Source organism: Cyprinodon variegatus, unplaced genomic scaffold, assembly GCF_000732505.1.
Source record: "Cyprinodon variegatus isolate N-32 unplaced genomic scaffold, C_variegatus-1.0 Scaffold890, whole genome shotgun sequence".
In the NCBI taxonomy this organism is placed as follows: domain Eukaryota; kingdom Metazoa; phylum Chordata; class Actinopteri; order Cyprinodontiformes; family Cyprinodontidae; genus Cyprinodon; species Cyprinodon variegatus.
This window is the reverse complement of record NW_015151343.1, coordinates 293,596-313,118: the sequence shown is the minus strand read 5'-3', so window position 1 is coordinate 313,118 and position 19,523 is coordinate 293,596. Positions and strand designations below refer to the sequence as shown.

The window sequence follows — 19,523 nt, the reverse complement described above, 5'->3', positions numbered from 1 at the left end:
ACACACAAACACACACATACTTCAAAGTGTAGCTGTCAACAAGATAAACAGCCTGCAGCTATAATGATGCTGTCATGATCTCTACATGCATGTCATTACTGGCCCGAACAGCCTCCCTGGACCAACAGCTGAACTTGTTGGTGTGTGTTAGAAATAACGCCGCAGCGCACGTCACACTGATTACTCTCCTAATGGTAAGAAAGAATGGATGGAAAGAGCGATTAAATGGAGCGGGCCGGTCGGAAGATGGAGGGAAAGTTTTCTGTTGGTGGTGTACCAGACCGTGTTCATACAGACACACACCTACAGCACAAACGAGTGACTCCCCGCCGCCCACCCCCAAGGAAACACACAGTCTCACAAAACTATGCATGCATAAATAAAAAACAAGAAGACAAAACAGACATGCAAGGAAACACCATACACACAAGATGGGGTTTGTTGTGTCTCCTCTTCTTGTCTTCGCACACACACACCTCTTTACACACACTGTGTGGGCTGGTTGCGGCCGCAGCAGATGCTGTGCATGAATATTTTAGCCAAACTCTCTGGCAGAGTTTCCATTTGCATGGACCAGATGTAAGCAGCTGAAATATTTACCACTCAGGCCCTGAGAGAGGCAGGCCAAAGCTGTGTTTGTCTGTGTATAACCTTTCCTGAATGTGTGCGCGTGTTTTCTTTGTGTTCATGCTCAATCTTTGTGTGTGATTGTTTGTGTGTTTATTCATCAAAGTGACAGTATGTTTTTGTTTATTTTTTTCTCACTCTTTCAGACGGAGATTGCCAAGCGGCTGAATGTGATCTGTGCCCAGCTCATCCCCTACCTGTCGCAGGAGGTGGGACACACACACGCTCCCCACCATGCTCACACGCACGCACTCTGTATTCAGTTTTCTGTCTTTACTTGGTGACAGGAACCTTGACAGAAAAATGTCCATGCACATATTTATTAATATCTTTCACACATAGAGCTGCTGATGGACTGCATGCATTCAGTAAGAGTTCAGGATGAGGAACAAGGAAATGCATCAGTGTTTAGTTATACACACACTGCCCAAAATGTCATGTGCTCATAGAAGCATCCATCCATCCATTATCTGACACGCTTATCCCGAGTGGGGTCGCGAGGGGTGCTGGTGCCTATCTCCAGCAGTCAATGGGCGAGAGGCGGTGTCCATCCTGGACAGGTCGCCAGTCCATCGCAGCTCATAGAAACATATCTCAACAAAATAGATTTAATAATTTAGTGAAAGCAGTGAAACTCATCTGTGTTCATTAAACACAGAATTGTGGATTTATAATTTTTTTGTTTTTGTTTTATGGCTTGCAGCAAATTAAACCTCTTTTTAATTTTCATTTTCATAAAAATGTGAATAATGTTCAAGAGCTGCAGAATGTAGATTTTCATACATTTACTGCAAATAATATGCACTCAATATGGGTTTAGGGGTTCCCTTTTAAAAGGATTTCTGCTTTACGTCCGCTGTGGTGTCAGGAAGCCCCATTTTAATAGCAGCCTTGAACTTATTTGTGTTGTTGATCCTATTGTCTCTTGTCCTTCCTCTTGTCCGACTGTGGGGTATAGGTCAGGCTAGTTTGCAGACTGATGAAGCACAGTTTGAAAATTAGATCAACTTCTTTTTGAAATCTGTCAGAAGACAGAAACATAGTGCTTTAATATTTCCATATAGACGGCTGCATTTACTTTGGACTGTATTAAACAGGTGGACCAACATCAGCAGGTTACAAGGCTCCACCAGTCAACTATGAGTTTAGAAACTAAAGCATCCTGGGTTTTCTTTTTCTGCACTTCGGGGATCTTAACTTTCCAAATGTTGAGAATGAACATCAACAATAAGGTCCCCTGAGCATCGTTTTGCAGTTTCTGCAGGAAAATTTCTCTCAAATTAGGTAGACGGTGTGGACCAAAAATCTCATTCAGGTCTCTTCTAAATGCGCTGATATGGCTTTCCTCACCCCTCTCCACCCTACCGTCCTTTTCCCACAGCCTGCAATCATAACAACCAGACAGAATTCGTAAAGTTAGCCCTGGGAACTTGGAATAATACATTAGATGAAGGCTGCAGACCACTATGGACAGAGTGTTTCCCCTGATGACATCATGAGGGGGGTGCTTTTTAAAACAGGGAATTTTGAGCACACATTAGCTAAAAGGTTGAGAAAGACAATGTAGAGGGGAAAGTTTGTTTTCTTTTCATTTCTGAACCACAAAGAAAAGCTTCAGGACACATATGACTGCTACAATATGCTTATAATGGGAATTTTACATAATATGGGATCTTCAAAAATTGTTCAAGCTTTGCTTGTTTTCTGCACTAAAATCTTTGAATTTTATTTGTCAAGTGTTAAATTATTTTATTCTAACAAACTGAATTTGAGGTTTGAATTAGCTGTAAGCCATGACAATTAGAAGCAAACTGGAATTTTGATTACGCACGTAATCAGTTTATAATTTTTAGTTTGTGAATTGTATATAGGAGATGCTGTATATGATCGCCTAAAAAGTGATTAATTCAGATCCGCACATTTTTAAATATAAAGCTGTAGCTGTAAATTGATCCTCTGATGTCTTGGTTTGATCTGCAGCACCAGCAGCAGGTGGTCCAGGCCATGGAGCGCGCCAAACAGGTGACCATGGGGGAGCTAAATGCTTCCATAGGGGTACGTGGGCTCCCCCCTCTGCCTCAGAGCGTGTGTACCTTATACTCCCGTATTTGATTTTTTCCTTATTTTCTTTTCCTTCTTGTACCTCAAGTCACCTTTTTGGCTATTTTGACTATTGTGATGACTATCAGCTCATCATTTTCTTTCAACCGTTATCAGTTATTAAGATCTGATCTCTGATCAGATCCGAGCATCAGTTCCTGAAACTTGAGTGCTCCCAAAATGACCGTCAAATGAAATGTTTGCTGGTATTTTGGCAAACATTGAAACTTTTCTTTATTTCAAAGCTTTAATCAGTACTTTGTTTTTATTCTAAATTTTCACCCTAGAACTTTTAATTGTGCCACTGCTTTGACCTTGGCATGTCTCCTTATGTGCACATCGCAGCAATTAGTTCCCTCCTCCTTCTTCCTCCTTTTCTTCTTCTTAATTACTTCCAGTCAACCACTTCCTTCACTCCATGTAAGTCACCCAAGCTCCTCTCCTCTTTTCTTTCTCTTGCTTTTTGGGGTTGTATTTGTTTCCCCATATATAGCAGCAGCTCCAGGCTCAGCACATCTCCCAGCATGCCCAAGGGTTGCCAGTGGGACCACACCCATCAGGACTGCCCCACCCCAGCCTGGCACTCGGCGGAGGGTCTGGCCTGCTTGCCCTGTCCGGTGCTTTAGGGGCCCAGCTTGCAGCCAAAGATGAGAGGGCGCACCTTGAGGCGGCGGCAGCCTCTGCCGCTGCAGCAGAACACCACAGAGGTAAGCTTTAAATCATGCCTGACATTAGATGAGTTTAGTGCTCAGGCTGGAGTCTGAAACCATGTTTGAAGCAAAAAAAAACAAAAAAAAACAAAAAAAACAAAGCTTATGTAGAGAGGGAGCAAGCATAAAATCTTGGCATAGTTTAGTCTGATTGATTTTTTTTATTTTATTCTCCCCTTAGAGCGTTGTCAAGGCAGAGTCATGGTGTCTGGTGATAATTCTCCTCAGGGATATTTCTGCACGTTGTCATCATTGTGAATAACTTTATGATTATGTGTATTTTTCTGTCCTTACTTGCCCTTGCTGCATTGCTGCGCTCTTTCTGGATGTGTTGGACATTTTATGTCTTGACTGAGCAGAGCGGGAAGCCGGACCAGTGAGTGCAAATTACACCCTACCGCACTATTGATCACACATTATACAGTAATATTAGCCTCTATGCCCTTCCTTAGAATCCACATCTAGATAGGGAAAATTTTTTCTCTAATTCTGGGGTTAAAGAAAACCACACAAATTACTGTCTACCGATAGAAATGTAAGACTAAATGGTACAAAATTCAGCTCTATAGAGTTGATATCAGAATCTCTTTGCCTAACAAATGCATTGATCCCCCTGCAGTTTTTGGCATTTTGCTACAATACAACTACTATGCTATTGGGATTTTATGTGATAAACATAAAAAAGGCATAGCAGAATCTCTGCTAATGTTGTTAATTGAAATGAGCATCAATGTACGTTTGAAGATTTCATCCTCTGCCCAGTCCTTTGCTACCTTTAACTGATTTTCTTCCATTAGAACCCTGTATTGAGCGCTATCCTTCTTCCCTTCAACTCTAACCCACTTATCTATCCCAGCTGAAAAAAACTCCTATATGATGCTGCCATCACTACGTTTAGTAGTAGGAGTTTTGTGCTCACTGTGCATGATGTCTGTTCATGAATGAAGGACCAAACAGTGCCCTGTGAGATTCACTAAGCATGTAGTATTATTTTATATAAAAACTCTTCTTGAACCCATCTACTGGTGTTAACTTTCATCTTACAAAACATTAAGCCCTCCATAGAACAGCTGGAATTATAGCTTTATTTTCTAATTGACTGACTTCTGAAGCTCATTGGTTTTGGGGGAATTTATGTTTTTGGCTTATTTCTGTTCTATATATATATATATATATATATAACAGAAACTAGATAGATAGATAGATCATCTGTTACTTTGCTTTGTTTTGTCGCATACAATCCCAGTAAAATACAATACACTACTTTTTTCTTTATATGACATGATGCCAAAAGGTTATAGCAATGAAAATGAAGCTTTTTAAAGCCAGTATAATGGGCTTTAAAAAGCTATAATAGCTTTTATATAGCTTTAAAAAGCTATATAATAGGTTTTTCCTGTTTCTTACCCGAGTTACATTTTTGTATTATTTGTAGCTCACAAAATTGCCTTTTATTTAAATTTCTATTTAGCATAAAAAACTTAGTGCAGTTATAGGTTAAACACATTTAAAGTATAAACTTGTTTAAATAAACACAAGTTGCACAAAATGACCTGTAGATGTTCAGAAAATGCACTATTCTAAACCTTGTTCAATGAGATAAAATCCAAAAGGACACATCTATCCATCTAGTGCATTGAAACTTTAAGCGTTTCCTATCTGGATGCATGTTATGCTGCAATGTGCACTTGTTTGCTTTCAGCTTTGATTTTAGCTCACTCCAGCCTCTCCAGTCTTCTCCTCTGCCTCCTGCTGCTTCCCTCTGTGGGCTGGCCAGTCGATGCAGCCTGATATTCTTTCACATTCATCGCTGCAGCTCATGAGCCTGAAATGATTTATGCACTCCCCCTCACTTCATTATCACCCTCTTCCTCCCCTTCCACCCTCACATCCTTTTCTCCACTCCCCGTACTACCTCCCTTCATCTCCTCCTCACCAATCCCCCCTTCTCCCTTCTTTCATCTGCTTGTGTACAAATGCTCCCTCTTTTTGCTGCTTTGCTCTAATTCACCCCCCTCCCCTCTCTACAGAGTTCCTTGTCCAACGGAGATAAGGGTCGCCCAACAGACTACCTCAGCAACGGCAAGAAGAGGAAAGCTGAAGAGAAGGAGTTCATGACAGACTATGTGAGGACACATCCATAACACTCTTAAATGTTTGAGTTACTGCAGGAAAGTTTTACCCAACTCCTCCAATCTGAGTCAGATAAAAGAAATGCTGTCTTTGTAGAGTAGAAGACCAGCAGACTTTAGGGAACTGCTTTCTTTTCTTTCTGAAATATTTACAGTCCTGATTCCGCTGTTTTCTTGAAGTAAGAGTTATTTTTAATAAATGATGTTGCTAGATGGTAGAAGGGTAAACTGAGACCCGTTTTACCCCTAAGTTAACTGTGTGGGGCTGCTTTAAATGTATACTGTTTTTTTCACACCTTTACTTCCACCTAGAACAGGTAATTGAGCAGATTTTTTTTCTTTCTTTTTGATTCCCTTTTCTCTCGCAGGGCAGCGATGCAGATAAGAGCGACGATAATTTGGTAGTGGATGAGGTTAGTAGGCGGCTGCCGGCCTCTGTTTGCATCACTTGACCACCTTCATCAGCATGCACCATGTAAACATAGCCAGCACAGTCACATGAATAGGAATGACTCTGCCTCTGCCTGACCTCATTTAGATGCACAATACAGGTACACAATCGGAGCTGCAGTCCAAGCTGCCTGCAGAGCTACAAAAAGACATAATGCATGGACATGCTAAAGAATACAATCTTACAATTTTCTTGTTTTTGTTTTTCCTCATGCATGTTGTTCTGTTTAGCTTTATATTTCAAAATAATCCTATTTATTAACTTATTATTAAATTAGGCTGGGTTTTTTTGTTGTTTTTTTGCCATGTCACATTCAACCTATCTGTATTTAGTTTGTTGCTTACTGACTGGTTTATTAGTTTACTAGCAGTTGACTAGGCTACCTCAGGTTGAATTGATTCTAAACTGAATCTGGTTAAAATCCCTCAAAACACTGTAGAGAAAAAAAATCTTATAGCAAAGATTGTGGTTTAAAAGAAATTTTTGAAGGAAATTCCAATTGTCATTACCAGCACAAGACTCGGGATAGGTCCAATTGGTCCACATGCAAAAAAGTGACTTTCATGTAACACTAAGAAAATCGGAGGCAAGGTTCGGTTTTGTGTTTTGTTTTGTTTTTATCTTGAATATTAACCCTTCAGGCAAGGCTGCTATTTTAGCAGATCAGGTGTAGATGGCACCCTCAAATGTTTTGAAAACTGCAAGATGAACTGCTGGAAATTTGACTCTGGAAAATATGACATTTTAAAATGAAAAATTGACAGCAATCACTGCAGCTTTTTTATAATACCCAGGATTTATTTCAGATTGCTGAAGATAAATTGTTGAAAAACAACTGATTTATTACACATTTTCATGCATACTATAGTTTCCATCTGATCCTCAGCAAATAGTCATCAACAGGCTCTGAAGAAAATGTAAAAATTCGGGTTAATAAGAGCTGTTTGGTTAACCTATAGAATACATTTCCAGTGAAAATAGAACTTAAGAATTTACAGCAACCCATCAAAACTTTTCAAAAGTTAAATAAATCTATCAACAAAAGACATTAGTAGAAAAAAAATCTCAACGTTTGTGCGAATTGATTTTTCTTTCTTAGAGAAGGTTTTTTGGGGTTTCTGCATTGAAAGTACTGGACTATGAAGCTAAATGTTGTAGAATGCAAGGCTGAATATTTAGCTACATCATTTATTTTGTTAACTCCAATTGGATTTTGGTTTATTTCAGAGCAGAATGACCTCGTAATACAATTAAACAATGCAAAGCTATTTGAAAACTAGAGAAGCCTGGTATTGCATTTACAAAATAAACAAAAGCCATGTCTTATTTTCTTTGTCATATCTAATATAATTTGTATTCAGGACCCATCATCCCCTCGCAGTGTGCAGTCCTACTCTTCCAGGGAGAATGGTTTAGACAAGATTCCCCCATCCCGCAAGGAAGGGCCCCCACAGGCGAGCCCCACCTCCCTGGCCTCATCTAGCAGTGCTACCTCCCCATCTCGGGGCAAAGAGCCCCCACAGGTAGATGGAAATACACACAGCCAAGAAATAACTCCATTCTACTCTTTGATATCACATTTGCACAATCAATTACATATAAAATAATTTTCAGCTGCCACGCTGTACTTCCCCATTTTGTTCAGGATCAGTAGTTTTTCTTATGGTCATAGCACTAAAATGTTATAGTCAGCATCAGTGATGTTTTCAGGGTTTCTTTTTGTTGTTTTTTTTTATGTCCTTTTATTGTTTTCCTTTGTCCCTAATCCTTCTTACTCCCCCGGATTAAATTTAAATATACAAAGCTCTTTAGAGGAGAAACAAGCCCACTGCATCACAGAGCCTCCGCTGTACCCAACAGTCTCAAACCCGCCTGTATTCTGAACAGCTTCATCTTTGTCCCATTTAACCAAAGCACAGGGCAGCTTTTTAAGCCAATAACACATTTATGGTGGTTTATGCCTTCCATTATTTGGGTTTAAAAATGCCTGACATGACTTCCAAACAACCGCTTCACATACAGCCAATCTAATGGTTGTCATGGAGACTTGGCAGCTCCTTTAGAAAGGTTTTGTTCCTGATTTGTTTTTCAGCTGTAGGATATTATGGACTGTGTGCTGTTATATTTTAACCTCAGAAAAAGGAAGTTACAGATAAACAAACTAGAAATTCCTGTTGTCAACTAAAAGAGCAAATTTTTGTCTTAATTTTTTTTTTATTTTTTTATTTTAACACTCATGTGACCAGAAAAATAAACCGAACAAGATTTATTACAATTTTCTAAATCTCTTATTCCAGAAAATATCAATGAGTGAGTCCTTTGCCTCTTTTACTAAAACGATTTCAACTTTCAGCGCCCTTTTATTTCAGGGTTTAGGTGTGTTTTTGAGTACAAAAAAAAATTAATATGCATAACAACAAGAGACACAAGCTGAATCTGGTCCTCACTGACTAGGCCGAGATAAAAGGTTAAAGGGATTTGAAGTTAACCAATTACTTTGCACCTATGATGTTGTTAAATAAGAGATATTTTCCTCCATTTAATAAATCAATTTATTAGTAGATGAGCTGCTGTAATAAATACAGATTTTTTTTTATTTTGTTGCTGCCAACAGATTTGTACCTCAAATCACTGTTAATGCTTCTTTTATCATTCGCTGTCCCTCTTGTTCTCCTCCTCCAGAGGGAGAAGTCTAGTACTCCCGGTATGAAACCAGGTACTCCCATGTCTCAAGAATCCAACACCCCAGGACCAAGTGGACCACCACAGTTCAGACCTGTTCCAGGAAAACCTGGTGTTGACCCTCTAGGTGAGAATGTGTCTTTGCTAAAAAATAGCTTCATCACTTTAATTCAAAACCTACAAAAGTTTTCATGCAAATTGTAGTTCTGTAATTAAAGTGACATCCTGCATCACCTTAGATTTTCATAAAGCAATCTACACACTGAAGACTATTGAAATTAAGAATTCACTCCTGCGCCAAAGTCAGTCAATGCTGAGCTGCCATAGTTGGTATGAGTGTCCGCCTGCTTCCCGCCACCGATCACCATCTGGACTTAATAAGCAGCTGTGGGCAGAAATATTCAGCGTGCTTCACTTTTTAAATGGAAAGATTAGGAGAGGTGATGGACTGTGACTGTGAGCAGCCTCATAATGAGCCTCCATCTATATTCATTGTATCTCTTTTTCTTCCTCCCTTTTTTTTTAATACTTGTCACCTGTTAGCGCATGCTCCAATTTCACACACTCTATTATACGTGTGAGCAAGCATATATACTTGATACACCTACATGTGCAGACGGTTGACATTAGAGATGAGGATTCACACAGAGGGACATGTGCAGCCATCGCTGCAGGACAGTATGGATGCCAGCAGGGGTCAGTAGTGTTCCAGTCCTGCAGTATGTCAGTTCTCTGTTACAGCTTGTTCTTAGCTCGTCTAGCAAAACTGTCTGAAAGGCTCATTTTAATAGATTTTATTTCATATTCAAAAAAAAAAAAAATTGGACACAGACATCCTGAATAACTGACGCATTTAATTGTTTGCTTCAATCAGGAATTTTCTCTGTCCTATTCTTACAGCTCTGGGTCTGAGGAATCCCCTGGCAGTGCAGGGGGCCTACCCTCCTGGGGCTTTTGGCCTGCCTCCTCCAGGAGTGAACGGAGACCTGCCCGGGGCGGCGGGCTACGGCGCTGGCCTCCACTTGGTCTCACCTCAGATGAATGGAGCTGCAGCCGCAGCAGCCGCAGCAGCTGCTGCAGGCTATGGAAGGTCCCCTGTGGTGAGGCCAGCTCTCTGCAGATGATTTGTCTTTGCACTGTCACTGTCATATGTGGTGCTTCAGCATATAAAGCTGTCAGAAAGGGCAAAAATCTGGAAATTTATGGAGAACAGGAGAAAAAGCAGCTGTTGTGTAATTTATCTTTAGGAATCTGACAGTCTATGACCTTTGCTCTCAGAAACGTCTTTTCTTTTTTAATATTGTGTTTTATTCATTTTTTAATCCAGATACTGTCGCATTTTAAACCGTTTTAGTGGGACAGCTCTTAACTGTATTGACCTTTGGTCTTGTTGGTCTCTTTTCTTTAAGCTGTTTGCAGTTTTTAAGGTATCTTGTCTCCTCCAGGTGGGTTATGAGTCTCCACATCCACACATGAGGGTCCCTGGGCTTCCTGCCAGCCTGCAGTCGGCCTCAGGAAAACCGTGAGTTTCCTCTTCCTGATTAATGGAACTTTTCCTGGTTTAAAAAGCAAAAATTTGCTGCTGTGGTCAGTTTAAATAATTTGGTTTGTTGCGATCTCAGTTTTTTGTCACTTTTGACCTCTTTTGGAAACAAGATGTATACAAAAGCAGAAGAGGCAGATTATTCAGAGCATTAGAAGTTATCTTTATTCTAATAACCCAAATAAATTTGTAATGTCTCAGATTAACAGATAAAAGTTGATCATTTATTGCAAAGTTTAAGGAAAGACCGAATGCGGTGACTTGCAAAGGTCCTCATGCTGTTTTCTCATATAACATCCATAACTTTTAGTATGTATTTAAGAGGATGGATGGATGGATGGATGGATGGATGGATGGATGGATGGATGCCTATTTACAAAGATGCTAAAGGCATAGTGTTGCAAAAGACTCTTTTCAGCAAAGTATTTACATGTTGATCTTGGGTGATTTATATCTATGCTATAATTTACAAATCTTTATCTGCAAGCTGTCAATTGTAAAAAGTTTTTATTTATTTCTGTTCTCCTTTCCAGCGCTTACTCGTTCCACGTGAGCGCAGACGGCCAGATGCAGCCGGTGCCGTTCCCCCCTGACGCCCTGCTGGGCCCGGGGATCCCACGTCATGCCCGTCAGATCCACACACTGAGCCACGGAGAGGTAGTGTGCGCCGTCACAATCAGCACCTCCACTCGTCACGTCTACACAGGAGGAAAGGGCTGCGTCAAGGTGTGGGACATCAGCCAGCAGGGAAGCAAGAGCCCCATGGCCCAGCTGGACTGTTTGGTGAGACACGACGACAGATTGGAAGCCAAACATAATAGCATCTCTTAAAGCAGCATGCCTAACTTACTCTGTCTATATTCTGTGTCCAATCAGAACAGGGATAACTACATTCGCTCCTGCAAGCTGCTCTCAGACGGTCGAACCCTGATCGTTGGAGGCGAGGCCAGCACTCTGTCCATCTGGGATTTGGCCACACCCACTCCACGCATCAAGGCGGAGCTGACGTCGTCTGCTCCAGCCTGCTACGCCCTGGCCATTTCACCGGACAATAAGGTCTGCTTCTCCTGCTGCAGCGACGGCAACATTGTCGTCTGGGACCTGCACAACCAGACCCTGGTCAGGTAAGAGGAAAAAACAACAGACCAGTCTATAAAAATGGTTTCCTTGTGTCTGATGTAGACTGAGCAGAGGAAATTAAGGAAACAGTCAGATTAGTTTAGCACTTAGGGGAGAAAATGCAGTGTAAAAAATAAACTCTGGTATACAGATAGACTTGTTTTAGTTTTTAACTTTAAGCAGCAGGAGTAAATGCTTCTTAAGGTTGTTCCAGAATAGTTCTCCAGATTATTAGTTGTTATTATTAGTTAAATAGCTAGGTATTTCATAAATCTACAATGGATTAAGAATATTTATAAAAAATCTCTATAAAAACCATGCACCTCCAGGAGATTGTTATTCCTACCTGTTTATACTGTATATCAGACAAGTTCATCTTTTTTTTCCAGGTTAGATCAGAGTCTGAAATCTGAGTGAATCAGATTTAATGTTACTCTGGTGGTATTATTACCATTATAATTATAACTATTACTTTTATTATTATGGTAACGTTTGTGCTTACAGGGTGGAATATAAGCCCTTGCATATTTGTTGTTTGACATGGTGTGATGCATTTTTATGGTCACTTTTACCTTAGGAACAGAAATTCCACAAAGTATGATAAACCTAGTTTTTGTTTTGATAAACCGTCTTCCTGCACTGCTGAGAGGCTACAGCAGTGAAAGTTCACACATCTATTGAAAGAGAAGTTCAAAGTGACTTGCTGAGCTGTGGTTATGCTGCAGGTGTCTGTGGATGTTAGAAACAAAACAAAACAAAAAAAGTTCTGTATTTTCTTTAATTTTTTTAAATATATTTCCTTTGGAAAATGATCTACCAGTCCCATTTTTGCATTTCTATAGGACAAACCTCACTGAGTTTTAATGGCTCTGCATGCTTTGTCCTGCAGGCAGTTCCAGGGCCACACAGACGGAGCAAGCTGCATCGACATCTCCAATGATGGCACCAAGCTCTGGACGGGAGGGCTGGACAACACGGTCCGCTGCTGGGACCTCAGAGAGGGCCGGCAGCTGCAGCAGCATGACTTCACCTCACAGGTATTCATTCAGGACTCTTATAACTGAGGTTAGGCAACCGTTGAACTATTTATTCACTTTTTTTTTTTCTTTCCACCATCCCTGCCTGTTCCAGATTTTCTCCCTGGGCTACTGTCCGACAGGCGAGTGGCTGGCAGTAGGAATGGAGAGCAGCAATGTTGAAGTCTTGCATGTCTCCAAACCCGACAAGTATCAGCTGCACCTCCACGAAAGCTGCGTCCTTTCCCTCAAATTCGCCTACTGCGGTACGTTAACACATCACTCCTAACAGCCTAAACTCTACATTATTTAATTCCTTAATACTACCTCAGGGTATCAAATCTCATGAAAGCAAAATACTACATTTTACTTCAGTTGAGGATGTTTTCTCTTTTCCAATGCCTGCTCCTCCATATCTTACCTCCTATGATGTTTTATCTGCTGACAGCAGTGTATGTTTTGTCCTGTAGGTAAATGGTTTGTGAGCACAGGGAAAGATAATCTCCTGAATGCATGGCGGACGCCCTACGGATCCAGCATATTCCAGGTAGACGGCTTAATATGCATAGGATATGCTATAAAGTGGACTTGAACCACTGCAGTAAATATAACTGTTCCTCCTTCAACTGTTTAAACCAACCTGTTTGTTTCTCACAGTCTAAGGAGTCTTCATCAGTTCTCAGCTGTGACATCTCACCCGATGACCAGTTCATTGTAACTGGCTCAGGGGACAAGAAGGCCACGGTCTACGAAGTCATCTACTGATCCGATTGGCTCCTCACAGAAAACTCGTAATCCCAGGGGCCAAGCCAAGGCTCCTTCCTGCACCAGTGGCTGTACAGCGTGTCGGCGGCGGGTGGAAGCAAGAGATACTCAACTTGTACTTCGTCGTTTTGTTCGCGTTTGTGAGAAATGAGCGAGAGGAGAAACAAGGAGACGCAAAGTCACATCTCTGGAAAATAAACTTTGGTTTTAAATGCTCTGAGAAAGCTGGTTAGTCTATAGCTGTGCTAATGTGGGATTCCTCCAAAGAACTTTTCTGTTTTGTTCCATTTTTTTAAGACAAAATAAAACCTCTGTAGTACAAAATAAATTAGAATAAAACTTTTCTTTTTTTTTTTCTTTTTTTTTACCTTTTGGATTAAATGCAAGCATTTGAAATGTTTGAAATCAAGCTGGTTTAACTAGAGCTGTCCTCACGTGGGACTGTGCGAGTCCAAGCCTGAGTCATGCTGGACCCATTCGGCCTGCTGAGGGTTCTACTCAGCACAGGCAAGTATTCCTGCCTGACAGATGTGGGGGTGGTCTACCGACTTTCCAGATAATCCCGTTTTCTTTTTAATTACAGCATCATGATTGTAATGACTTTTGTGCATATGTGACAGAACAGGGCTTAATTGGTTTCTAATGAAATGTCTGGAGAATCTTAGTATTTTTTTTTTTAAGTTCCTTAAAAAGTGGGGAAAACAACTTTAAGACAAAACAAAAACTCCGAAGTCAGTTTAAACAAAACAGTTTCTTCTAATTCAGGACAAACATTCTTCACTAACTCAGTATTTCATGTTCTTCTGTACATGTTGGGACACATACAGACGGGCTGACTGGTATTTTCATAACTACCCCCTGATCCCTGAACCTTGCTATATATGAACATGTAAATAAAGGTCTCTAAAGACAAATTAGATTGTCCTCTATGGCTTCATGTTTTTTTTTATATAAATCCAACCATGTCCTGCTTTTTTAGTTATATTAATCCAATATATAATGGAAGAAATTATCACGATTGCTCACAAGAGCAAATTCTGTGGCGACTTCTTTTGGAAGCTTCAAACTGAAGTGAAGAGAGGGGGAAAAAAACCAAAACATTTGTTTCATATTTGTTCAAACCCTAACAGACAGAAGAGCGTGTTTCCCCAGCATGGTGTCTGAAAGCATCTTAGAAATATTTAGATGAAAAGAGAAGCCTGTGAAAGGTGAGCGCATGCTGTGATGGCTGTGTTCCCCCCATTCAGACGGATCTCCGAGTTTCTTGACTGACTAGAGGATCAGAGGTGAGACGGAGGGAAGAAAAAATCGTCATGGGGTTTAAATGCTCAGCATGAGCCGTCTGTCGTTCATAGCTCTGCTGTAAGATCTCAAATTTTCATTGTAAGCTTTGCGTTTCTGTAACTGATGTGATCGGAACTTGTACAACACTCAAGCTTCAATCAGGGATCATACAGAATCATAGATGTTATATTCTTGTAGTGAATTAGCAAAATATAAATGATCCAAATTGAATTTTAAAGAGAAGCTAAAAAGGTTACAAGTCAAGAATGATGACCTCCAAGTATGCTGATAAATGCATCTTTTATAGCTGTAAAAACTCAGTCTGACATCTCAAATGTCTTTCTTTTTGTTGACCGATGTCCTGGAACGTTAAGACAAGCGTCTGCTCTGGCACACCTGGTTCTATAGAATATGGGCTGCATGTTAATGAGGTAAATGTTATTGCATCTGCAAGTTGCTCTACACTGCAAACAAACCATTGCATCTAAAAATTTCTCTACACTGGGCTCCACAAAGTGGAGGTTAACAATAAAAAAATACATGTTAAGTTATTCTTTAAATGGATACCTCTTTTGTGTTGTTCTGTATTTTCAAAGATGCCATTCTATATTCATATCAGTGACAGACTGCTTAGTTAAATGAAAAATATGTTGAATCTAAATTTTCAAAGGGGAATGTGCAGTGTTTAATTAACTATATGCTGCTACAATAAAATACAAAATAAAATCTTATGCATTTCTATCTTAGGTGTCAATACACATAAAGGGCATGCAGATGGAGTGAACTCTGTATATTTCTTAAGGTTTAAATCGCTGATTCAAACTGCTACTTTAAAACCCACAGTCAGCCTCAGGGCTTCAGTTTGTCTTTTTCAAAAGCAGAATTACTGTGCGAGTTACTTTTTATGTTGTTGATCTGAAACTTCCTGTGGTAATAAGAATTCCTCCTGCAGCAAAGCTCTTACCTGCAGATGCCAAAGCTTTTCTCACTGGGAAGAGTTCATGTGCAGTTTGAGAAGTTGGAGAGTTTTTTTTCCTAAGTCAGCCTAATATGTCAGTCTTTTTAAACTTCTGTAAATATATGTAGAGGTATCAGAAAAAACTATAGAATCTGATCTATTCTGTTTGTGGATCGTTACCCACAGCCCTTTTACAAATAAAAGAATAAAACCTACGTTAACGGCTTATGTAAAACCCTGGTCAGCAAACTAATGATGCAGATCAGGCCATTGCTCCTTTTCGGAGAACCAAACCTGAAAAGATAAAATTAACTATACTTAGAAAAAAAAGAAGAAAAAAAAACATCTAATAAAAATGAAGGAAAACCCTCTATGTCATGATTTTTTTCTTTATAGATTGCAGAAGCCCTCTCCCAGTTGTGCAACCTGGACAAATCACTATTCTGTCTCATGCACCAAGTCTAATGGAAAATAGAAAAAGAAATTTCCAAATACATTTTGCCAGCCAGAACTGCTTTAACAGCTGCAGCTGGAACCCAAACCTGCTTGCTTTAAATGCCAACCTGCAGCCCAGTGTTTTAATTGTGCATTTCATTTCAGGGTTATTCACTCAAAGAACCTTGGAGTTATGGCTCTTTGGATCAACTAGCTTTTTTTGTTCAACACCATAATCTCCCCTCAGCACAAGGAACAATTGTAGTTTATTTAATTTAGCAAATCATACAGAGAAATTAGAATAATAGACAGCTTTCATACATACCTTGTTGCCTGTGCTGCTAAATATTTGAGCTGTAAATCATTCTAGTTTTTATACTTTTTAGTCATGTTTAAAGTTTGTTTAACAGAATTTCAGAGCCTGTGAAGCATTTATGCGAGTATTATTTATCAATAGTCGTTAATTGCAGTGCGAGTATGTGTTTTTTTTTTTTTTTTTTTACAGAGAATTAGTATAGGATTGGTTAAATCAGTAAGTAATACATTTATGTACTTTTTGAAGTTCTTTGTCAGGAGGCTGTAGTTCCAATTTGACTTCATGCATGTGTTTTTGTCACTTAATGCTGTCTGAAGGTCATCAGCAGTTCAGACTACTTTTCTGTTACAACTGTGCTCCAACTGTTGAAAGGTGAAGTGGAGTTGGGAGCGAAATTTGCTGTATTCTGATTGGACCATTGTTTAAAACACAAGCGGCCTTGTTGGATATTAACTGGACAAGAAACCTTAGATATTTCCCACCTAAACTAGTATTTCTTTAAAAAAAGAACTTGAAAGTTTTTATATCTGAGTACAAACAGGGCAACGACCAAAACCACTGTTTCTCAAAGAGGTGTTATGATCTGGTTCATATAACCCAAAGATTATTTAAGACAAAGCTCTGAAAATCAGGATTATGTTCTTAAGCCAGCTGCAGATAATTAGCCAAGTGAGCCGAAGGTAGAGCCATTTAGGTCAGAGAAACTGGAGTGTTGGTAGAACACTGAAAAAGGGAAAAAGTGAATCAGCCAATCACAGATCAGCACAGGCACAGTTCCTGCGACGGAATGCTTCTTAACTGAGGGAAAGTTTTAGTAAACCTTTACTGCATCTTTGTTTCTGGAACTACATCAAAGATGTTTCTATAGCTAAAAAAGGTTGAATTTTGAGCACCTTTAGAATATCAAATAAGGAAACCAAACAAACCAGCAATCCCACAGCTTATGTGGATGAAAGAAGTTCAGCAAACATTTCAAAGATCTATTTTTCATGCTTTAGTCAACGAGCCCATAAGTTATACTTTTTCCCTTCTTGAAGGTAACCCATTGTGCTGCAAACTTTTTTTTACCAAGCTGCTCCAGGAGGATATTTTTAATACCGTTCTTTATTGTGACTGTTGGAAAAGAGAAAAGCCCAGACATAAAGGGTTGTCAGGATACTTCACTGTCAGCTTTACTGGACTCATGGTAAAGATCCATGTGTGTCACTGCTGTAATATGATACATAACGAAGAAAATATTACAAAAGCTTAAAAACCAGCAACATTTGCATTTTAAATTTATCATCAATTATAATGAGAAAAAAAAAATCCCTCCCTACAGAAGTCTCCACTAGATTAAATTTGAACTGAAATGAAAAACCTGATTTCATCTGGGTACAGATATTATAGTTCTAGTCACTTAGCTGTCATAAACAACACCAAAAAAATTCATAAAATAGCATTTATCCAATCTTTTCAGAAATGGGGTCAACCTATAAAAACAAGGGATCAAAATTGTAAGTGCATAAAAGAATAATAAATTATGTTTGTATTTTTTTTTTAAGAAAATGAATTTAAGTAAAACCTAAATATAATGCAACTGAATATATTTTTTGTGTAAATTTTTTTCAAATGTATCATTACATAGCATTAAAGTTTTTATTTTCTTTTTGCCAAAATAAAAGTTATTACCCTTTTAATAGTTAGACTGTGATTGATTTAAGAAAATTAGTAAACCAGATCCCATACGTTAGGCCAGCGGTCCCCAACCACCGGGCATTTGGTACCGGGCCGCACAGAAAAAAAGTGTATATATATGTATATATATATATATATATATATATATATATATATATATATATATATATATATATATATATATAATTTATCGAATATCAGAGTCTGAGTGATTTTTTATTTTGAAAAATATAAAAAATTGTGGTATTCTCTCCCAATTACATCAGTTGGTGCATCTGTGCCTCTTGACACATGTTAATTCAGTTCAAGACTCATCCTATCTATAACATCCTATCTTTGTGAAGCGGGATTTTCTGCGGTTACAGCGACCAAAACAAAGCTACGGAGCAGACTGGACATCAGGAGCACACTTCGTCTGTCATTGTCTCCGATTACGCCTAGATGGGACCGGCTTGTTGTTTTATTTTTATGCTGTTTGTATTTGATTTTATGCCAGTTGTATCATTTTACTTTAATTGCCGGTCCGTGAAAAAATTGTCCGGCATATAGCGGTCCGTGGTGCAAAGAAGGCCGCTGCGTTAGGCTACATAGGAAAAAACCTTACAAAAAAAACTTCATCCAACATTTGAACAGTGATCAAGACAATTTAAGTTTAAACTGTAATAAAAGGAACCACTAACCAACATGTTAGCATGCTAAAGTGCAACAAACATAAGAATCTTGCATGGAACAAAACTACAGACTGTCTTTCAGTCACACGGTAAAATAAAAGATTTTCACACTTAAAAGGATGAGCACAAGTTTGGTTTATTTTTCACAGATAGCATGTGTTGTACAGCACAAGGAAAACGGATCAGGAGGGGAAGACACAGTGCATTTTTAATAAAAAGAAGTTCCTTGGCCTTCCAAAACAGAAAAGTCAACTTGATCTGTAAAACAAAACAACCGAAAGTTTTTTTTTTACACTGTTGGAACAGAAGCACAGGCAGGGTAAGGAAATATGAACTAATGCAAAAGAAGTATCAAATACAATGTCCCAAATACTGACGTTAAACCACCATATGCATAGCCATTATACAGCATTGTTTTGAGTAGCATACAAGCTTGTGTATGTGAATCATTTATGGCTACCTGGGGCTGTTTGAGAGAAAAAAAAAACAGGCAGACAAAGGCAGAAAAACTGTACAGAACATCTGACTCTGCTGGTCGTCAGCCATTGCAGAAGGCCCTCCTGATGCTTATATTTTGCCTTAGGGCTGCAGCTACTAAACAGATAAATCTTGTTTAAATTGGATACAGGTAAACAAAATTGCATACTGCCATTCATTCTTTTCTGAAAGGAGGACCATTAGGATCCCCACAGTATAAAATATTATTTTTATTGAGCAGCTGAGCTTTAGTGCAACAAGCATGCAGTGAGAGTGGAGCCTCCTCCATAGCGAATCTCAAGGGGCCTGCTGAATGTAGTAAAGGACAAACAAAAGTAGGAGCTAAAAACAACATAATGGCTCAAAAACAGACTCAAGCACGCTTACTATCACTTTTGCAAAGGGAGAATAAAGTATAAACAACAAACAGTGGAGTTCTTTGTATTTTTTCTATACAAGGGATTGCTGCGCTGTACATCCTCTGCCTGATGAGCACTGAAAGAACTCAAAAATAGCCTACGTCTCACATCTGCTCCATTAGTTTTCTATATCCATGTGTA

The 19,523-nt window shown here is 39.2% G+C and overlaps 1 protein-coding gene across 5 annotated transcripts in view; it reads left to right on the top strand.

Moving 5' to 3' along the window:
- Positions 1-14,087, top strand: part of LOC107099629 (transducin-like enhancer protein 1) — a 36,450-nt gene extending 22,363 nt beyond the window's left edge. Inside the window, exons 4-19 of one of the 5 annotated variants that reach the window (XM_015397838.1) lie at positions 774-836; positions 2,608-2,712; positions 3,221-3,434; positions 3,797-3,813; positions 5,468-5,563; positions 5,938-5,982; positions 7,382-7,543; positions 8,703-8,829; positions 9,603-9,802; positions 10,148-10,224; positions 10,779-11,028; positions 11,122-11,369; positions 12,254-12,401; positions 12,496-12,646; positions 12,851-12,927; positions 13,038-14,087. In XM_015397838.1, the coding sequence (XP_015253324.1) occupies positions 774-836; positions 2,608-2,712; positions 3,221-3,434; positions 3,797-3,813; positions 5,468-5,563; positions 5,938-5,982; positions 7,382-7,543; positions 8,703-8,829; positions 9,603-9,802; positions 10,148-10,224; positions 10,779-11,028; positions 11,122-11,369; positions 12,254-12,401; positions 12,496-12,646; positions 12,851-12,927; positions 13,038-13,145 (2,088 nt within the window). In that variant the 3' untranslated portion in view covers positions 13,146-14,087. The remainder of the gene's footprint in view (positions 1-773; positions 837-2,607; positions 2,713-3,220; positions 3,435-3,796; positions 3,814-5,467; positions 5,564-5,937; positions 5,983-7,381; positions 7,544-8,702; positions 8,830-9,602; positions 9,803-10,147; positions 10,225-10,778; positions 11,029-11,121; positions 11,370-12,253; positions 12,402-12,495; positions 12,647-12,850; positions 12,928-13,037) is intronic. The other 4 variants (XM_015397839.1, XM_015397840.1, XM_015397842.1 and 1 more) reach the window with 4 other exon arrangements.
- Positions 14,088-19,523: the final 5,436 nt, after the last annotated feature.